This window comes from Pavona decussata, unplaced genomic scaffold (assembly GCF_977016875.1).
Source record: "Pavona decussata unplaced genomic scaffold, jaPavDecu1.1 SCAFFOLD_81, whole genome shotgun sequence".
NCBI classification, from domain to species: Eukaryota; Metazoa; Cnidaria; class Anthozoa; order Scleractinia; family Agariciidae; genus Pavona; species Pavona decussata.
Genome location: NW_028145499.1, coordinates 187501 through 206676, shown reverse-complemented (window position 1 = coordinate 206676; position 19176 = coordinate 187501). Strand labels below are relative to the sequence as shown.

The following is a 19176-nucleotide window of genomic DNA, read 5'->3' as shown; positions in this document are numbered from 1 at the left end:
GTAAATTATGATCATCCGGGTGAGTGTAGTCCTGAGAAGGACTGTTTGTGGTGACTTTGACTGACGTTTCGACAACCTGAGCGGAAGTCATCTTCAGAGTCAAGTGAATTGTGGAACGTCAGTAGGTGGTATATACGTCTCTGGTTGTTAACCTGATTGGTCAACGAAGTCCAGATGTTATTGGTCGTTTGTCAGTAAGCCGTGATGTTATTGGCTGTGAAGACTGTAAAAAGTGATTGGTGCGTTTCGATCCGTCTTTTGTTAGTCAAAAAGTCCGTGGGTCTATTGTTTGTCTGTTTCGTTGTTGTTGTCAATAAGTCGTTTGTATGGTGCAGGTAGTTGTAGGCAACGGTTGAGTGGAGTTTGTTCTAAGTTAGTAAACCAGCTTTCCAGAGTGAGTCGTTGATAGTAATTTGTACAGTAAGTAATGCACTTGGCAGAGTTCCAGTCGATTCTGTGGTTCGTTTGTAAATGGTGCTCAGCAATGTGATTGTTGATATCACCATTTCTAGTTGCTCGTTTGTGTTCAGTCAGTCGTACGTTTAAATTTCTGCCGGTCTCACCAATATAAGTGGCCTGGCAAACCATTCGTTGACCAATCAGGTTAACAACCAGAGACGTATATACCACCTACTGACGTTCCACAATTCACTTGACTCTGAAGATGACTTCCGCTCAGGTTGTCGAAACGTCAGTCAAAGTCACCACAAACAGTCCTTCTCAGGACTACACTCACCCGGATGATCATAATTTACGTACTTATGACATGACTCCTGGGTTCAAACCATTTACAATGTCTATAAAAGTACAGGCAAAACAAAATGGCGTCAGATGTAACGCTCATGCTCTCCTCACCAAAAATGGAGCCAATTTTGCTCGTACTTTTTCCATGTTACTGTAAAAAAGCTCCACAGCAGTTTTTTATGTTTTACGCTACTACTGTTCCCAAAACCAAAACAATGATAACCAGACCAGAACTAGGAACAATATTTGGACTGTATTTCCAAATTAGCACGTATGGCAGTAAACTGAAAACCATCCATAATACAAGACAAGAGACTCTCTTGTTCAAGAACCAAACCAAAATAACAATGTGCTTACAAATGGTTTTTGACTTAATGTTTGTTTCATTTAAACGTCACTGAAATCTCACATTTGTCCCTCGTGTTCGGCTACATTGGTTGGACGAACACTCTTCCAAAAAGGGCCAGTTTCGCCACAGGGCGTTTCAATACTTCACTTCAGCTGATTTTACAACATTCTCAGAACAGGGGAAAGCTTTCACACTCCTGCCAACAGTCCAGGGGCCCGTTTCTCGAAAATCCCGGTAACTTACCGGGCCCGATAACTATATTTTTAAACGTTTTTCCGCCGATTAGACAGTGATTACAAACATGGTAATTGGCCAATGTTTTCATAGAATTATAAGAGTTCAAAATTTACTGTTCAAAGCTAACAAAAATTGACTTCTGTTAAGAAATATTTATCACCAATAAAACTCATCGGGCCTAGTACGTTACTGGGATTTTCGAGAAACAGGCCCCAGGACCCTCAGGAGTTCTATAGTCAACTACAAGCACCAGCTCACCAATCTTCACGTTAGGTGCAGCTTGGAACCACTTATTTCGGGAAGTTAAGCCAGATAAGTACGTAAATAACCATCTTTTCCAAATGTGAGAGGTAATAACGTGCGCTTGTCGCCAACACTTTTGGCATGATATCTTCTTGTCAATGAAGATTCCAGGTGCAAGGTTAGGTGTCGCTTTCCCAACGATAAAATGGTTAGGAGTTAACGCTTCAAGATCATCTGCATTTGAACTCACGTCAGTTAAAAGACGACTTTTGTCAAGGGATTCAACTTCCACAATAGCAGTTAACAACACTCCATCGGTCAGAACTTGATTCTGCAGGAAAACAATAAGAACCTGTACGATCTCACCAAACGTTCCCATACTCCTCCCCCCCTCCCCCATGTAGGTTCCAGCAGGAGGGTTGAATACCCATTAAATTTTCTTTTTCCTTTTACTGCTGGCTGGAGGTTTCAAGTTTAAATTTCCTTCAGGCCATCTTTCTTCTAAGAGGCTTAAAAAGATAGGACCATTCAGCCATCTACTCTCTGATGTGAAAGCTGTAACTTGAAGTCCTCTGGTACCATTCCACTGACATTCCACTGGCTTGATTCTGTCAGTTGTGTCCGGAATCTCACCAACTCGGTTCGCATTAAAGACACGGTGACGCTTAGATTCGCCACGAATCCACTTGAACACAGTGCTACTGTTAGTCGACAGGTAGGAAAAATCTACCTTAATTAAGCTTAGGCCTACTCTGGGACCTTAAGTCGCCTTAACTTTGGGCGATTTAGGGCGATTTAAGGCGATTTAAGGCGACTTAAGCAAAACACACTGTATTTTGCTTGTCTCAGTGAGGTTGTAACTCGTACACGTGGACTTGCCTGAAGTGTTTTAAATCGTCCGCGAAGAAATCAGTTCAGCAAGAAAAAAGCCGTCCTTGCCCTGATCTCTTCCTTCGCTCAGCACCAAACAGCAGAACATTTGCTCAAATGTGCACGACTATCACGCTTCTCGACGAGCTGGAACTTCAAAAGCACTTGAATGCTAGTCTCAGAAAGGTTATAGTTCGTACATTTAAACGTTTCTTGAATTTTAGATGTCCGACTGTGTCCGATCTTCTTCGCTTTCGATGTTTCATTCAACTCCGTTTGCAAAGAGCTGCGCGTGTCATGTGACCATTACGTTTCGCGCGCTTTGGTCGGAGGTTGCCTCAACATCCGGTCGTTTTAATTTAAAGGAAATTTTTTCTTAAAATATAAAAATTCAGTAAACTTCAACAGCAATATCCAAACGCGGAGAATTTAATAAAACAATTATTCCATTCGCGCTTGTTGGATATGAGATTAGTTATAGCCAACTCGGCGCTTCGCGCCTGGCTGGTTATTTACCATCTCATATCCAACGCGCGCTCATGGAATGATTGTTAATTAATTTGCCTTGTTTAGGTCCCACATGGATATGGAACCCTTAACCTTAAAGGCAAACAGGATGTTCTTGCCACCGTTCCACCAATCAGGGAACCAAGCCTTAAAATGCAAATAGCTGTAAGATAACTGATAAATTACCCAGGCTTCATCATCACAAAGATTTAAAGTCTTTAGTACAGACACCCCAGTTCAGGCCCAGAGAGGCCTTCAATATGACCTTAACTAACACGCATAGACTTGACCAAAATGTGTCCAAGAAAGGAAATATAATATTGCCTGGATTGTTGTGATGCAAGCATTATGTGTCAGGAAACTCCATGGGTGATGATCCCCGAAAAATTTGACATGATGCACATTATGCCCACAAGTGATCACATCTGGAATTTTTTTTATACATAATTCATCTACAAGAGTATTGATCGGTAATAAATATGTCAAATATGTAAAGAGTATCAAAAATCACTCAATCAATCACAATGATATATTTAATACACATTAAGCTTAGCAAGCCTATATCAAATAATTTGATCAACTACAGCATTTTGTTACATTCACGATTAATATAACACTTATGTCAATGGCTGAATTCCTCCATTCCAAATTGCACTTGCTTAATGGCCGTCGTTGCCAAATTCATACCAGCTTCAAGCCAGAAATCCAGCTATAAAAATGTGATACGCCTCCTTCTGTAGCGTTTTCCCTATTTAAAAGAAAATATACACCGTTCAACTGATGACAACATAACAGAACAAGAATACGCATGACAAATTCACAAAAATGTACACATACCTTGAAAGCATGCATTGGTGCCGCCATTTTGAAGACGATCGTCCCAGCATGCATCTCTATTTGATCCCAGTGCCCACACTTCTTTCAAACGCATGCAACTTGTGGATTCCTGGATTTATTTTAAGAGGTTTTCGAATTATTTCCAGTCTGAGTCGCAGTGGAAAAGATGTACGTAAAAGTGGATTTCTACTTAATGGTCAATTACAGGAAACATTTTAGCAATGAAGATTTGCGGCAAGAAACTGAATTTTATGTATGTATGAAATCAGAACGAGCTTTAGCTAGTCTGGACGCCTGGCACATTTCAGCTTCTTCGTTTGTTTACAAATGCTACTTAAGTCAAATGGTTGTTGTGAAATAGACACTCATCGCGAATAGATTTGGCACGTCAATATCCAGAAGTTATCCTTTCTTGCATTTATGTACGTATACTGTTCGATGGCGCCTGATAGGTTTTCCAATCGGTAAGTGACTGATAGTGGATAATTTTAACCTTCATACAGTGTGCTTATAAGCTTATAAAGTTTATCAATTCTTGATAAGAGACATTGACTCTTGAATTTTTTTTAGGACCTAGTTAGAAAAAATTAATATCTTCTCAACAGAAAAGAAAAGCTCATTTTATTTATTTGTGTTCTCCAAAATATTCCAATAAAAAGTTCATGCAGGAAAAGGAATCCACAACTCCGTTCATGTTTTCCTTTCCATGCCTCAGTAATTGCACATGACCTAAGCCTCGGCACGGTTTGAATACATTGCTTAATTCATACCTGCTTTAAAACACACGTGTTAATACCGTATTTATTCGATTTACCACCCTGGGCACAGGTCACCAAAGCGTATGTGACACAGGTTACCATGCAAGCGTGATTTAAGAGTTTGTATGGAGTTAAAATTAAATCGAAATTTAGACAACAATTTTCCCTAAAAAACTCACAATAAATATACTTAAGAGCCGTTGTCAGTAACTTTCGAGAATCCGCGGCGACAGAAGCGAAAATTCGAATTTTTTTTTATTTGCCCCAAAAGACCCTTTTGGTGAACTATTTTCAAAAATAATATTCAAAAGTTCCAGCGAATTTTTATTTTGGCAAAGATTGGGAAAGTTCGAAATCGGCCAAAACGCGACCGATAACCCGATTGAAATTATGCAAATTAGTACATTTTTAAAACTCTCGTTCAAGACAAGGTAGCGTTTTCTCGAGTTGACACTTTCACAATCGTTTTTACATCCCTTGTGCTTGCTTCTAAACTATATTTTATCTCCACCTGAACATTCTTTCATTTAAAGTTGCCCACGTAAAGAATACAATGTTTGCTATTCCTTAGATAGAGTGATTTTTGCCATATTTCAGATGACCATATCATCAAGGGTATACAAATATACTGGCAATGAAATCACTTTTTTGAACGGGCAATTGTTCTTATTTATCATGTTAAAATATTTAGTTTGGCCCGCGAAAAGCGAGCGCGCTAGGTCGAGATGTGTGGAATGCACCTTGACACAATTCGCCATTTCAGTACTTCATGTTCCTCCTGTTCCTTTGCACTTATCAATACACTTCACGGAAGCTTTTAGATAAAAGCCAAGGTCTCTGTGTTCATTTCATGCTTTTATACACGTAAATAACTAGCTCCAAACTTGAGTGCTCCCCATATTAGCATTAAGTTATCAAATGATTCCTTTCAGGTAAAATTTTCGAGTTCATATTGAGCCGTTCAAGCGAGATGAAAGAGCCGTTCGCAGGGAAATAACTTGAAATCAGTGAAATTAATACCCTGTCTCTCATATCATGCTACACTTCCACACTACCGTTATTATTAAGCTAAAAAGTGTAAATGCTCCCTATTTACGTGACCTAAAACAGAATTTGCCTAAAATATTACGAATAAAGTCCACCACAAGAAAAAACTGAAAAAATCGCGCACCGACGTAAATGTAAACATCAGCCGTTTCTCGACTTGCTACATGGATGAAACGCGTCCGTTATTTTACCTCTGTATACATTTATGATCAGAAAGTAGAAACAAAAAAATCTTCTCTATGCCCATCTGTATAAATGCACTCGCCCTGAATCAGGCTTTGATTTTCTGTATGTTTGTCGAAAATACTGAAGAATAGTGCAACATAATCAATTTGTTACTGACTACTTGACTCATTCAATCACAACCGGATACATGTAACACGACTGGAAACTAGATATAAAGAAATGCTCTTACTTGTCTGCAATCGTTACTCACATTATATCTGGCGATATCACATCCCCGAGGCAAGGCTGAAAATTGTCTCAAAATCCGCATGTTAGAGATTCAAATTTGATTTCTCTTGAACAAGACACAGAAAGTGCAAAATATAACATAAACAATATAAAAGTTTGTTGAGTATCATATCAAAAACCAATTTTGGAACACAACTGACACTGATCTTACTTCATGCTGGGTTAGTACAGCCGGAAATGTATTTTGTTGGGAGGGGGCGGGGTGGGCTCTTATTTGAGGGCAGGCTCTCATTCACTTTTTGGGCTTTCGGGGTTGGCGCTTATTCGAAGTGGGTGCTTATTCGTAGGTGGGCAGTTTATCGCATAAATATGGCAAACTGACAAGAAGGCTTCTTGTAGTGCAAGATTATTGGAGCCATGCTAGTGAAAGAATATTCTTGTACCATTAATTTAGGGTTTCTGTTAAAATGTGTAACAACCGGGTCTTTTACTTTTAGGAAGGGTCCTCCAACCCCAGCTTTTAAGTTCTCACATTTGTATGGGGGGATGGTTGATGGAATTATATATAATATTACGACCATCAGTTGAGTCACTGACAGAGATCAGTAACCCAATGAACACACTATTATGGACATTAAATTCATATTTGTATTAATTGAAATGGGGAAGTTTATCCTCTGGGGGAAATTTGAGCTTTTTATAATGTAAGCGACTTTTAAAAGATCGGCAGGGGCTGGGGGGGCTCCCATATAAAAATTAAAGGGATAAACTCGAAAAGTTTGAAAAGAAGCTCTAAAAGGTATAAGAATTCTGCTTTGGGGGCATGATCTGAATAATTTTTTTTTACCATTTTATTTAGGAAGTACCAAATCAGTTGATTGACATTTGGTGCCTGTCATATTTTTTGGCTCATTACCCTAAAAGCAACCACAGTGTATCTGATGGAAGTAATTCTAGCTTTTAACACCCTAAGGGGTATCAAACCACAAATATTAACCCCTAAAAGCAATGGCAATCACCCCCGTCAATTTAATATGAGACCCCCCCTCCCTCGGCCTGGGGTATTTAAGGCGACTTAAGGCGACTAAAGGCGACTTTAGGCCACTTTAAGCGACTTAAGGCGACTTAAGGTCCCAGAGTAGGCCTAAGTTTGTAATCATGTTCCTTGACTACGACACTAGATACCCTTGCACTTAAATCTGCAGGTTGCAGCTGAAGTCTAGGGATGCTCAAAGGTTTCTTGGGCGCTACACGCGTCTTTGATAATGTTTAATGCTTATATTGCGCTTTTTACATCTAAATATGATCAAAAGCGCATCACACACATTCACCACGTTTTAAACAAAACAGTCAGATTTTGTGTCCCAAATGAAACCAAGGCCACGTCCCACAGGCAGAACAATTTCTTCTTCTAGCACCTTGATAGACTGAGAGAGCCCTTTCTGATTCTGGTATGCGTTTTGTTACCTCTTTCACGTTCGAAACCCATTTGGTCAAGTTAAATCCAGCACGTTTCAGCATCGAAACAAGCTTCTGTTACACTTCCAGTACTTCAATGTTCTGTCATCTAAAAAAGACTTGAACAAATTGTCTATATAAAATTTGCGTTTTACAACACAAGCCGCGATAAGGCTTCTGGAAAGACGTTTTTCACGATGCTACTTATTGGATGCAAAGTGGTGTTCAGTTTCTGCAATGCAATTTCAAGTATGCATTGTCTACGAGTAGATTAAATTTCCACTACGACAGGCCTTGCAGTAAATATTATGTCTCATGGTGGAATGCAAAATCATATCTATTTTCTTTTTAATGCGTTCAAAAATAAGAAACAAAATTTCATATCACAGCCTTTCCTGGAAAAATAAATTGTCTCCTCTCAGAAAGCGGCATTCCAGAGATAACTGACGTAGTTGTATCGGCTCGTTTAGGGCTGATTTTATGCAAATGAGAGGCATTGAACAATAATTGATCTATTGGACGTATCGATGTTTTATACAAATGAGATGACATTCCGACCGAAAAGAGAGTCACGAAAGAGAGTCACGCAATACCGGAAGTGAGTGGAATTGTGCCCAGTCCCCTCTCGATCCAAAGACACCAGAATTAGAACTGCTAAGAAAAGTGTAATGGAAAAAAATCCAATTTACAAGCGGGAAGGTGGGCGTGTCCCGAATGGCCAGGCGTCCCTTCGAGTATTTTTAATAAAAAACGATATTTACAAGCGGGAACTTCCCTAGTGGTCACACGTCCCTTTTTACGATTCACGCAACAGTTCTGCCGTTTCCTCATCTTAGGGGGTGTTTCCAGCATAACCGTACGGGAACTTTTGAAAGGCAGTAGGATCAACCACGCGCTTATTATACAGCAACTGATATTTCTTGACGTGGTGAGTTGTCTCGATGGCGTACAGTTTGGCGTCACGGACGATGTGATGGCCCTTGGTGACATTGGTCTGGCGCGCCATCTATTACAAGGGATTCTGGATGTCGTCCAGGACTTTTTGGCGCAGAACCTGATAATTCATCTGGGCGAGACCCTTCACACTTTACACTCTTCTTTACCCTTGTTGGTAACGTAGCCGTAGTTTTTGGGACCCCGAAGCAAATTCAACGATGTATTTACCATTGCTCAACTCATCTTTGAAGTCCCCGAGGTAATCGCCAAGAAGAGGATCGGGCAACCCCGGACTTAGGATGTATACATTACTGTCTGTGTCACGATAACATGAACAGAGAGCCGAACATCACTCACATGACCAAAATGACCTATCAGATTCCCATTTGCTGTCTTCTTCTTCCTCTTCTTCTTCTTCTTCTTCTTCTTCTTCTTCTTCTTCTTCTTCTTCTTCTTCTTCTTCTTCTTCTTCTTCTTCTTCTTCTTCTTCTTCTTCTTCTTCTTCTTCTTCTTCTTCATCAGGGACCTGAGGCTCTTCGAAGTCGGTTCAAAAAAAGTTTTAATTTATCCACGGCTGCTTCCGCAGCTTCTTCATAACCCATAGTTTAGATTAGATAGATGTTAGTTCTTGCTGTTAGGTGATACCTGCGAAACCAGATTTGAGGCGAAGAGAAAGTACTACCCATACTAGTATATCCCTAAAATTTTCTCCTCTTGTTATAAAGGAAAATCTATCAACAGCTATGGTTTAACGTTAAATCCATGAGACCCAAAATTAAACATTGCACATTTTCAGCGTCACGCAGGATTTCCGTCATATCCTGCACGTAATGCTTTGTAGGTGTTTTTTTCCCTGTTCACTCCCTTGTCGGAACTTGATTTGTACTATAATGATTAGGTATAAAATAAGTTCCCTCACTATCTTGTTCAAACTCCCTGATATAGTCTGTGTTATCAGACGAAACCGGTAGGAGAAAATAAAGAAATTGACAACTGTTGATGCATTTGCTTTGGTTTTACTTTACTACGCTTTGATTGGTAAACAAACCTCTCGCAAGTTTCTCAACCAATCGAGCAAAACCAAAACTAATTGTGACTTGGTCATACGCATTTTCCCGCGGTTAACGCCGGCTACATGCATTTGCCTTGAGTTCTGATTGGTTCATTGCGCTGTTTACGTGTGTTGTAATTGGCCACAGTAATTACTGTGGTTTTGGACCCTAGTCAGCCTCCGCCATTTTCGATGCCATCGAAATTATTGATGTTGCATGATGAAGCGAAATCTTATTGCTTTACTGTAAGTTGTGTTCCTGAAAATATGTTTCATCATCTTTAGTAGTTTCACAGTAATTTCGTCCATTTCTACACGCTCCGAATTAAATATAATAGACCAACTCTCGCATATAAACAAAAACAAAGGTGTGGCTGACTAGGGCCCTTTAAGAGTTCCCTACATGTCTACTGACAGTAGCACTGTGTTCCATTGGATTAGTGGCGACTGTTAGCGTCACCCTGCCTTTATTGCGACCCGAGTTGGTGAGATTCTGGACACAACTGAACCAAGCCAGTGGAATCATTACCCTGGTCCTTTTAACCCAGCCGACGATGGTAGCAGAGGACTTCCAGTTACAGCTATCACATCAGAGAGTAGATAGAAGTAGATGGTTGAATGGTCCTGCTTTTTTCAGCCTCTCAGAGGCGAACTTTTAAGCTTGAAACCTTCGACCAGCAGAACCAGGAAACAGAAATTTAATGAGGGGAGTATGGGAACGTTTGGGTATGGGAAGTGTTGTTAACTGCTATGGCGGAAGTTGAATCCTTTGTCAACAGTCGTCCCTTAAATGAAGTGAGTTCGAATGCAGATGTCAGTTGAAGTGTTAACTCCTAATCATTTCATAGTTGGGAGAGCGACACCTAACCTCCCACCTGGAATCTTCATTGACAAGAGATATCATGCCAAAAGTGTTGGCGTATTACCGCTCACGTTTGGAAAGGATGGTAACATTAGTACTAACCTGGCTTAACTTCCCGAGAGGAATGGTTCCAAGCTGCACCTAACGTGAAGATTGGTGACCCGGTGCTTGTAGTTGACTATGGAACTCCAAAAGGGTTCTGGGGCCTGTTTCTCGAAAATCCCGGTAACTTACCGGGCCCGATGCGTGTCTTTGGTGTGAAAATTTCTTTACAGAAGCCAATTTTTGTTAGCTTTAAACAGTAAATTTTGAAATCTTATAATTCTATGAAAACATTGGCCAAGTACCATGTCTGTAATCACTGTGTAATCAGCGGAAAAACATTCAAAAATATAGTAATCGGGGGCCTGTTTCTCGAAAGTCCCGGTAACTTACCGGGCCCGATAAGTGATTTTCGTGATAATGTTTCTTAACAGAAGTCAATTTTTGTTACCTTTCAATACTAAATTTTAAAATCTTATAATTCTATGGTAACATTGGCAAAGTACCATGTCTGTAATCACTGTGTAATCAGCGAAAAATACTTATCGGGCCCGGTAAGTTACCGGGACTTTGGAGAAACGGGCCCCTGGCTTCTTGGCAGGATTGTGAAAGTTTTCCCTTATTCTGACAATGTTGTACGATGAGCTGAAGTGAAGACAAAGTTTAGAGTATTGAAGCGCCCTGTGGCGAAACTGGTCCTTTTGGAAGACTGTTCGTCCAACCGATGTAGACGAACAAGGGGGTACAAATGTGACATTTCAGTGACGTTTAAATAAAACTAACATTTGGTCAAAACCCGTTTGTAAGCACATGGTTATTTTGGTTTGGTTCTTGTATTATGGATGGTTTTCAGTATACTGCTATACGTGCTAATTTGGAAATACAGTCCAAATAGTGTTCCTAGTTCTGGTCTGGTTATCATTGTTTTGGTTTTGGGAACAGTAGTCGGTATAAACCATAAAAAAAACTGCCGTCGATTTTTTTACACTAACATGGAAAAAGTATTTGCAGAATTGGTTCTATTTTTGGTTGGGAAAGCGCGGGCGTTACATCGGACGCCATTGTACTCTTATACACAATAGTTACGCCAAAGTAGCACGTGAAAAGTTTGGTAGTTATCGTAAAATTAGCAAATCGAAGGCAGTTTTTTATAGTGCATACTCTTAATTTTGGCTCTCACAAGCGACGCAAACACAACCAATAACGCAAGCATAACTGAGAAAACGGCGACGCAAACATACGCAAAAGCGCAGCACAAGAACCGACAAGGATCAAAATTTTTCCTTTCTCGTGTGTTTGTGCTTGTGCTTCCGACGCGTTAGATTTCACTTGACATGAGGCTCTTATGCTTGCGCTTGCGTTGCTAGTGAAAACCAGGGCCGGCTTGCTCGAAAGCCGATGAAAGCTAATCATCGCCGGATTAAAAGTTAACAGGCTTTCATCGTCTTTCGTTAAAATGGGTTTAAAGGCTAATTTCAAGCTAAAGGTAAAGAAAAGTTTAAGTCAAAACTGACGGCCGAAAATCTTTTGGAAGAACCTATGTTGATTACAGTCAACCCAGGTCACGCGTGAACTGTATTTCGAAGAATGAAATGAACATTCGAATTTCTCTTTGTAATGTCCGACGTGTGAATGGAATGTTGGACATTTTTCTGGAAATCGTTCCGAAAAAAGCGCATTGACTGAAAAAAGATTTAAAATACTTGGGAAACAATTGTTATTCTTGAAATATTCAATTTTGCAATGTAAAGAAAAATTCATAGCCTTATACCGTCAATAAGCTAGGGAAATTTATACGGGAACGTTGGCGATTTTCAAAACTGACATGTAAATTTCAAAATTTCATTCAGTTCACGCGTGACCTGGGTTGACTGTAAGCAATTAAACTTGAGTCAAAGTTTGAGTTAATCCAGGATTTGCTTAATCTGGCTTTGAACAACTGTGCCCAGGCTTTATAGACCATAAAATGACGTTGCAAAGCGGAATCACGAACCGCAGGCGGGTGGTTACCGAGGTACTCCCAAGTTTTGAACGGTCGAGGGAACAAAATGCATTCACATCAAGCTATATGGTTAGGCTTCGGCCGAAAATAAAATTAAGGAGGCCTGTAATTCTTTTCTGAGACACTCTTTGTTCATTTTCTGCCTTTTTCCTGTGGTTATGAAGTAAGGATAAAGTTTCTCGTCAATGTTGGAGGATTAGTTTTGGCGGGAGAGCAACGATAGAACTTTGTTAATTGGTTCTTCATTCTTCTCATTAAAGCGTCTACTCTAACTTCGTTCAATTGTTGCATCAACGTTTTGCTAAATAAATTGAACTGGCCGTAAAAAACTTTCTGAGTCCCAATATATGACCCACTGATCTTTTAGCAAACCTGAAAGCAAGTGTATACGCCGCCGATAGTTTAAGGATGTAAACAATTTACATAATTTAAGGAATGTGAAGAAGGATTGAATGACAATTCAATGATGATTAAATGACAGTAAATGAATTACCAAACCCTTTTATTAAGTCTTCTTGTAACTGTTACATTTGCTCAGGAAAACCATTAACATCCCACATCACTTAAGCAAGGAACGTTACGTTTACAAAACTGGATTGATTTTAGAATTCAGCCGATTTAGTAATAACTCTTCCAAGCATATATGAAAAAAAAAAAAAAAAAAAAAAAAAAAGCAAGAAGGAAAAACTACAGCCAAATAATGCTGTGTTGTAAACTGCGTGCAACAAACCAACACAAAAACTGAAAGCGCGCTTAGTTTTAATTAAACATTAACAGGTTTGATTTTCATCTCAGCTCGTTTAGCGGAGTAGTGATGACCCTTACAGTGATACCAGTTCACACCGTTAGCAAAAGAAGAGTGTTTGCCCTGAAGATAGCGGCCGTTCAGGTTGGAGGAGTGACAGTGCTTGTACCACCAGGCTCCCTTGTACTTTGTGGCACAATTCCCGCCATCTTTGTCGTTGTCTCGATCTTTGGTGCTGAACGCCATTCCATGGTGATAAGAAAGCGAGTCACCAGCAGTTCCTAGGAAAAACACATCAGAAAAAAAAAAGTATGGTATTAAAAATGTCACAGCACATAACTAGTCCTTAAATCTCTCATCAGGAATTCAATATACCGGATATTCCATATATTTTAAATTTATTTATTTATCCTCGACTCCAAGTCATGGGTATCAATCCCATTCAAGCCTGAAGTTTCCCAGACTTTCTTTTTGCAACTGCGTACATTCCGTAAATAACTGCGGTGAATTGGGCCACCATGTCTTTCATCCGCAGTAGAATGTATTATATTTCATATGCTTATTCTTATTTTGTGTTGAATTTGCTACACAAAGACCTTATTCCGAATTGAGAAAAAAAAGTAACAATCAATGTATCAAAGAGTCAGATTTACTTACTCCGTAAAATAAAATGAATAACAGACAGTTAATGTTAATGAAAAAAAAAATCAAGAATACTGTCTACGATCATTTTTCCATGTCCAGAACATTGCTATCTTTAGTCTTTAAACGAACTTAAGCGAATATTTTTAATTAATAAGCGTCTCCTTTACTATTTTTAAACAAAGGTTTCAAAAGACCCCATTTGAATATAGCCTTCTATCTGATTATCCAATTATTATTGTATACCTACCAGAGTAAGGACCAAGACTCAGCTTGTATTTTCTTTCTTCTTCTGTACTCAGCATATGCTGTATTGCCAATGAAGTCTTCAAGATCCACTCGAAGCTTGCGTGAGGTTGTTTTTAGAAGTAAAAACTGTGCCCATGATCTGGTAGTACGGCCTTTTAAGCCGAGTAATCTGTACGAATGGAGAAATGTAATTTTTTTTTTTTAATTTTATGTCTCGAACTTTTCGCACCCCGATCCTGTGTTCCAAACCCGCTGGCGAGATCGTGAATTTTGCAACACATGCAGCTGTTAGTTCGTTCTGGAGAATACAGATAATTCAAAATCTCCTACTTTGCTTGTTATAAAAGATGAACCTTCACGTTTATAATATGATGAATTGCAATCATAAGCTTTAATTACTGTAATAAATCTGGGAGCAGAAAGTTTGCGTAATTTTAGCACTTATCGCAAAGGCGACTTAGCCCAAGTTCAGAGGAATAACTTGCAAAAGTGAATAGTACTCACAGGCTCTTATACGTATCAATGGCAAGTTCTATCCATCATCTGTTCCATAAGTGAGAGGTGAAAGTTGTGACATTCGACTAACACGGCCAAATTTCCATGGAACATCATTGTCATCAACGAATGTTAGCAACAAGCCAAGAAATGAGATAACTATCGCTTTGAAATTTTTCCACGAAGCAAGATAAAACATTTCTTACCAATTCGATTCTAATAAAAACGCTGGAAAAGTATCATTAAAGCTGTCGAGGGCTATCGGCTTTTTTTTTTTTATTTATAGCGAGAGACCGATCTCTGGAGTCTTTTTTGCATCCAACCATTACGCAATCGGAACTGCTTTTATAATGCTCTTTTTTCCAACTGAAAAATCTTCCCGAATCATAAAACAACAGTAATCAAATAATTGCCCTTACCTTCACATGTTTCGCCACCAAATCCGCTCTTGCACTGACAGCTGTAGCCTCCTCCTGGTTCATTAGAGCAGGTTCCTCCATTCAAACATGGACTTGAATCACATGGTATATTTTCTGCAAGGTAATGTTTAAAGTACTAAACGTCCAACCTTCAAAGAGGACAAATTTTGCATGAACAATCAAACCAACAAGAAAATAAGACATGTACAACTGCCGCAATGCTATGATCTTCACAGGATGTAGTTAACAAAGTGTAATTCTTTGGGATAGTATATTTTCATCAGGTCTCATCAGTGCTGTGGAATACGTTGTCCGCTATCACATTGAAATACAGCTGCTGTGTATCCACAGCAGCTGTTATTTTGTATTGCGTCATGTCATGCCGTATAATAGGTTTGTTACCCACCGTGAGGTTGTTTTTAGAAGTAAAAACTGTGCCCATGATCTGGTAGTACGGCCTTTTAGGCCGAGTAATCTGTACGAATGGAGAAATGTAATTTTTTTCAATTTTATGTCTCGAACGTTTCTCACACCGATCCTGTGCTCGAAACCATCTGGCGAGATTATGAATTTTGCAAGACATGAAGCTGTTAGTTCGTTCTGGAGAATACAGATAATTTCAAAATCTCCTAATTTGCTAGTTATAAACGATGAACCTTCACGTTTATAATATGATGAATTGCAATCATAAGCTTTGATTACTGTAATACTGCTTTTACCATCTTCATAATATATGGTGCATCAGGAATTAAGTTTCTGTCCTCAGACAGTACTAAAGCGCTAGTTCAATCTGTAATTGTGGCACGAATTGATTATTGTAATAGCCTACTTGTTGGAGTCCCAAATGTACACTAGTTAAAGTTACAACGGCTCCAGAACGCTGCAGCGAGAATGGTCACGTTATCTCCAAGATATAGTCATATCACACCAATCTTGTTTAATCTACATTGGCTACCGGTCAATTATAGAATAGACTACAAAATAGCCCTTTATGCATTTAACTCTATATATGCCCTTGCACCTAAATATCTTTGTGATCTAGTGCATGTCAAAGAAAAATCCGGCTTCAGCCTTCTATCGAATGACGGTATTTTGTTATTAGTATCTGGAGGCATAACAAAAAAGTCTTTAGGACATCGGGCATTTCCAGTAGCAGCACCGAGGATATGGAATGGATTGCCATTAGAAGTAAGGAACGAGGCGAACGTTGATCGTTTTAAGCAGCTTTTAAAGACACATTATTTTAAGTTAGCTTTTAATTGAAGTCAAGTTGGTTTCTATTGAATTTCATTGATTTTATCTTTTATTTATTTTGAAATGTGTTGTTAAAACCATTGTAAATTTATATGTTTCAGGATTAGTCTTATTTCCTATCATGTTGAGAGCACATGATCATTTTAAAGTCATTGGAAAGTCGCGCTATATCAATTATTTTTATTGTTATTATTATTATTGTTATTATTATTATTATTATTATTATTATTATTATTATTATTATTATTATTATTATTATTATTATTAAATCTGGGAGCAGAAAGTTTGCCGAATTTTAGCACTTATCGCAAATGCGATTTAGCCCAAGTTCAGAGGAATAACTTGCAAAAGCGAATAGTACTCACAGGCTCCTCTACGTATCCTCTACATATCCTCTACATATCAATGGCAAGTTCTATCCATCATCTGTTCCATAAGTGAGCGGTGAAAGTTGTGACATTCGACTAACACGGCCAAATTTCCATAGAACATCATGGTCATCAACGAATGTTAGCAACAACCCAAGGAATGAGATAACTATCGCTTTGAAATATTTCCACGAAGCAAGATTAAACATTTCTTACCAATTCGATTCTAATGAAAACGCTGGAACAGTATCATTAAAGCTGTCGAGAGCTATCGTTTTTTTTTTTATTTATAGCGAGAGATTGATCTCCAGAGTCTTTTCTCATCCAACCATTACGCAATGGGAACGGATTTTACAATGCTTTTTGTTCTAGCTGAAAACTGAAAAAACTTCCCAAATCATAAAATAACAGTTATCAAATTGCCCTTACCTTCCGCACATGTTTCGCCAACGAATCCGCTCTTGCACTGACAGCTGTAGCCTCCTCCTGGCTTATTATAGCAGTTTCCTCCGTTCAAGCAAGGACTTGAATAACATGGTACATTTTCTGCAAGGTATCGTTTAAAATATTACATTTCCAGCCTTCAAAGAGAACAAATTTTGCATGACAAACCCACAAGAAAATAAAATAAGTGCCGCAATATTATAATCCTCACCGGCAGGTTTTAATAAGCAAAACTAAATTCTTTCCGATAGTATATTTTCATCATTAATGTGTGCATTGTCCACCATCAATTGGAATCAGGGATAGCGCAGTTTTGACAGCACTCGCCTCCCACCCATGTGGGCAGGGTTCGATCCCAGGACTCGGCGTTGCCTGTGGGTTGAGTTTGTTGTTGTTTCTCGTCTTTCTTCGGAGAGGTTTTTTTCTCCGGGTACTCCGGTTTTCCCCTCTCCTTAAAAACCAACATTTCTAAATTCAAATCCACGGAATTGTCAGTCGCAGCAGACTGTGAAAGTGTCCACGCATTAAACAGGGGGCAGCGTGGTCGGTACGCCTTTGGAATCAGCTTCAGTAGCTTTACAAGCCAGTGTTTTCTTTTCTATTGTAACCTTGTCTTGGCCGGGCTTTACTTTACTTTTTAGGACCAGGAGATGTATAACTATAATAGGGTTATTAGAGAAATGGCAATAAAACGTAAAGACTTTTGAGGTGCGCAGCGGGAAGTGATCATTTAAAATAACATTAGAATGACGTCTTCATTTCCAAACGGCGGTCATCTTTAATCCGCATCCAAATTTCTTCATTTCCCTAAAATTTCAAGCATCAAAAGTCCCTTTAAGGTGCTTGAACACAGTTTGCGCGCGCTTCACACGTTCAGTGAATGACACTATTAACCGCGCGTTGTGGTTGTGGCAGGAAAATACGATGCCGATAAGACAATCCCTCAACTTTATATCAATTGGCTCAAAAGTTAAGTTTTGTCGTTAAAATAACTCAGTTTCTCGTTTGTGAACCTTTTTTTTTTTCACCAAGCAAAGAAAGCGAGTTAACGAAGACCTAAACCTTTTTGCATGCTTTTCATCTTTACTATGAAATCCCAATTAAAAGCCACACAGGCGCATTTGACCAAAACTTTGTGACTCGTTGTTTTAGTGGAAAGGAACTTTTTTCTAAGGAACAGAAATTTGACAAAATAGTTTATCTCTAAAAGTGTAACTCGCTTACAAATAAAAACCTAAATCTGACAGGGGGTATCTTGTCAAAATATTAAAGTGCAAAACCAATATTTACGGGGGATGTTTCTGTCAAAATTACATGAAAGCAGCGTCCCTTTGTCAATATTTTGTGACTTTTCTGGAGACGAAAAATGGAAATAAAGTCTAATGAGTGCATTTTCTCAAAAATAAAGGTAACTTATTATTTAAGTACTGTTAATAGCTCGCCGCGTTGCTGTGGTAACGGTACCTAGCTCAGCAACGAGTATCCAAATACACTCCTCCTTAGTTAATCTTGCATCATGCTAATCTCGGGCATCCAGAAGTACGTATTTTTTAAATAACGTTTACTAACACCTGTATACTAGAAAACTGTGTCCGGCCACCTTAAATGACTAAAAACAAAAAAGAGAAAAACTCCAACATGATCAAACAGTAGTTAAAACACTCAAATGATAGAAGACCATGAAAATAAACGTTAGAAAGTCGATTTTTGATGAATGAGACAAAATTCTTAAAACAACCTGCCTTTCTAAATATGATAAAATGGTAAATTCAAATTTAATGAACACTCCCCTACCAAAGCAAATTATTACCACATAAATTTTGAAAAAATCGCAATGTTTTGGTGGCGCTTTGCTCAGATATATTCAAAATCCGAAACAATGGTCATGTTTGTACTATGTTACAACTTTAGGTTGCGTTTAGTTAGATTGTCTGTAGAGGAAATCTGAAACCCACGGTCTTCCTGACCTGATGTATTACTTTCTCTGATATTTAACAACTATTCCATGAGCGCGCGTTGGATATGAGATGGTAAATAGCCAACGAGGCGCGAAGCGCCGAGTTGGCTATAACCAATCTCATATCCAACAAGCGCGAATGGAATAATTGTTTTATTAAATTCTCCCCGTTTGGATATTGATGTTGAAGTTTTAAGAATTTAATTTAAGTAAAAATTTCTTTTAAATTAAACGACCGGATGTTGA

At 38.8% G+C, this 19176-nt stretch overlaps 2 protein-coding genes and 1 pseudogene across 3 annotated transcripts in view; all 3 read right to left on the bottom strand.

Moving 5' to 3' along the window:
* LOC146476058 (microfibril-associated glycoprotein 4-like) overlaps nucleotides 1-19176 on the bottom strand; it is a 207812-nt gene that overhangs the window by 96585 nt on the left and 92051 nt on the right. The window lies entirely within an intron of this gene.
* The window catches only part of LOC146476063 (microfibril-associated glycoprotein 4-like), a 125893-nt gene that overhangs the window by 96585 nt on the left and 10132 nt on the right, over nucleotides 1-19176 (bottom strand). The window contains exon 4 of the mRNA XM_085115048.1: nucleotides 16959-17075. Within this exon, the coding sequence (XP_084971174.1) occupies nucleotides 16959-17075 (117 nt within the window). The remainder of the gene's footprint in view (nucleotides 1-16958; nucleotides 17076-19176) is intronic.
* On the bottom strand, nucleotides 12828-14988 carry LOC146476065 (ficolin-2 pseudogene; annotated as a pseudogene). The gene is made up of 3 exons (XR_014865725.1): nucleotides 14908-14988; nucleotides 13995-14052; nucleotides 12828-13383 (listed from the first exon to the last, which is right to left on the bottom strand). The product of XR_014865725.1 is annotated as a ficolin-2 pseudogene (transcript).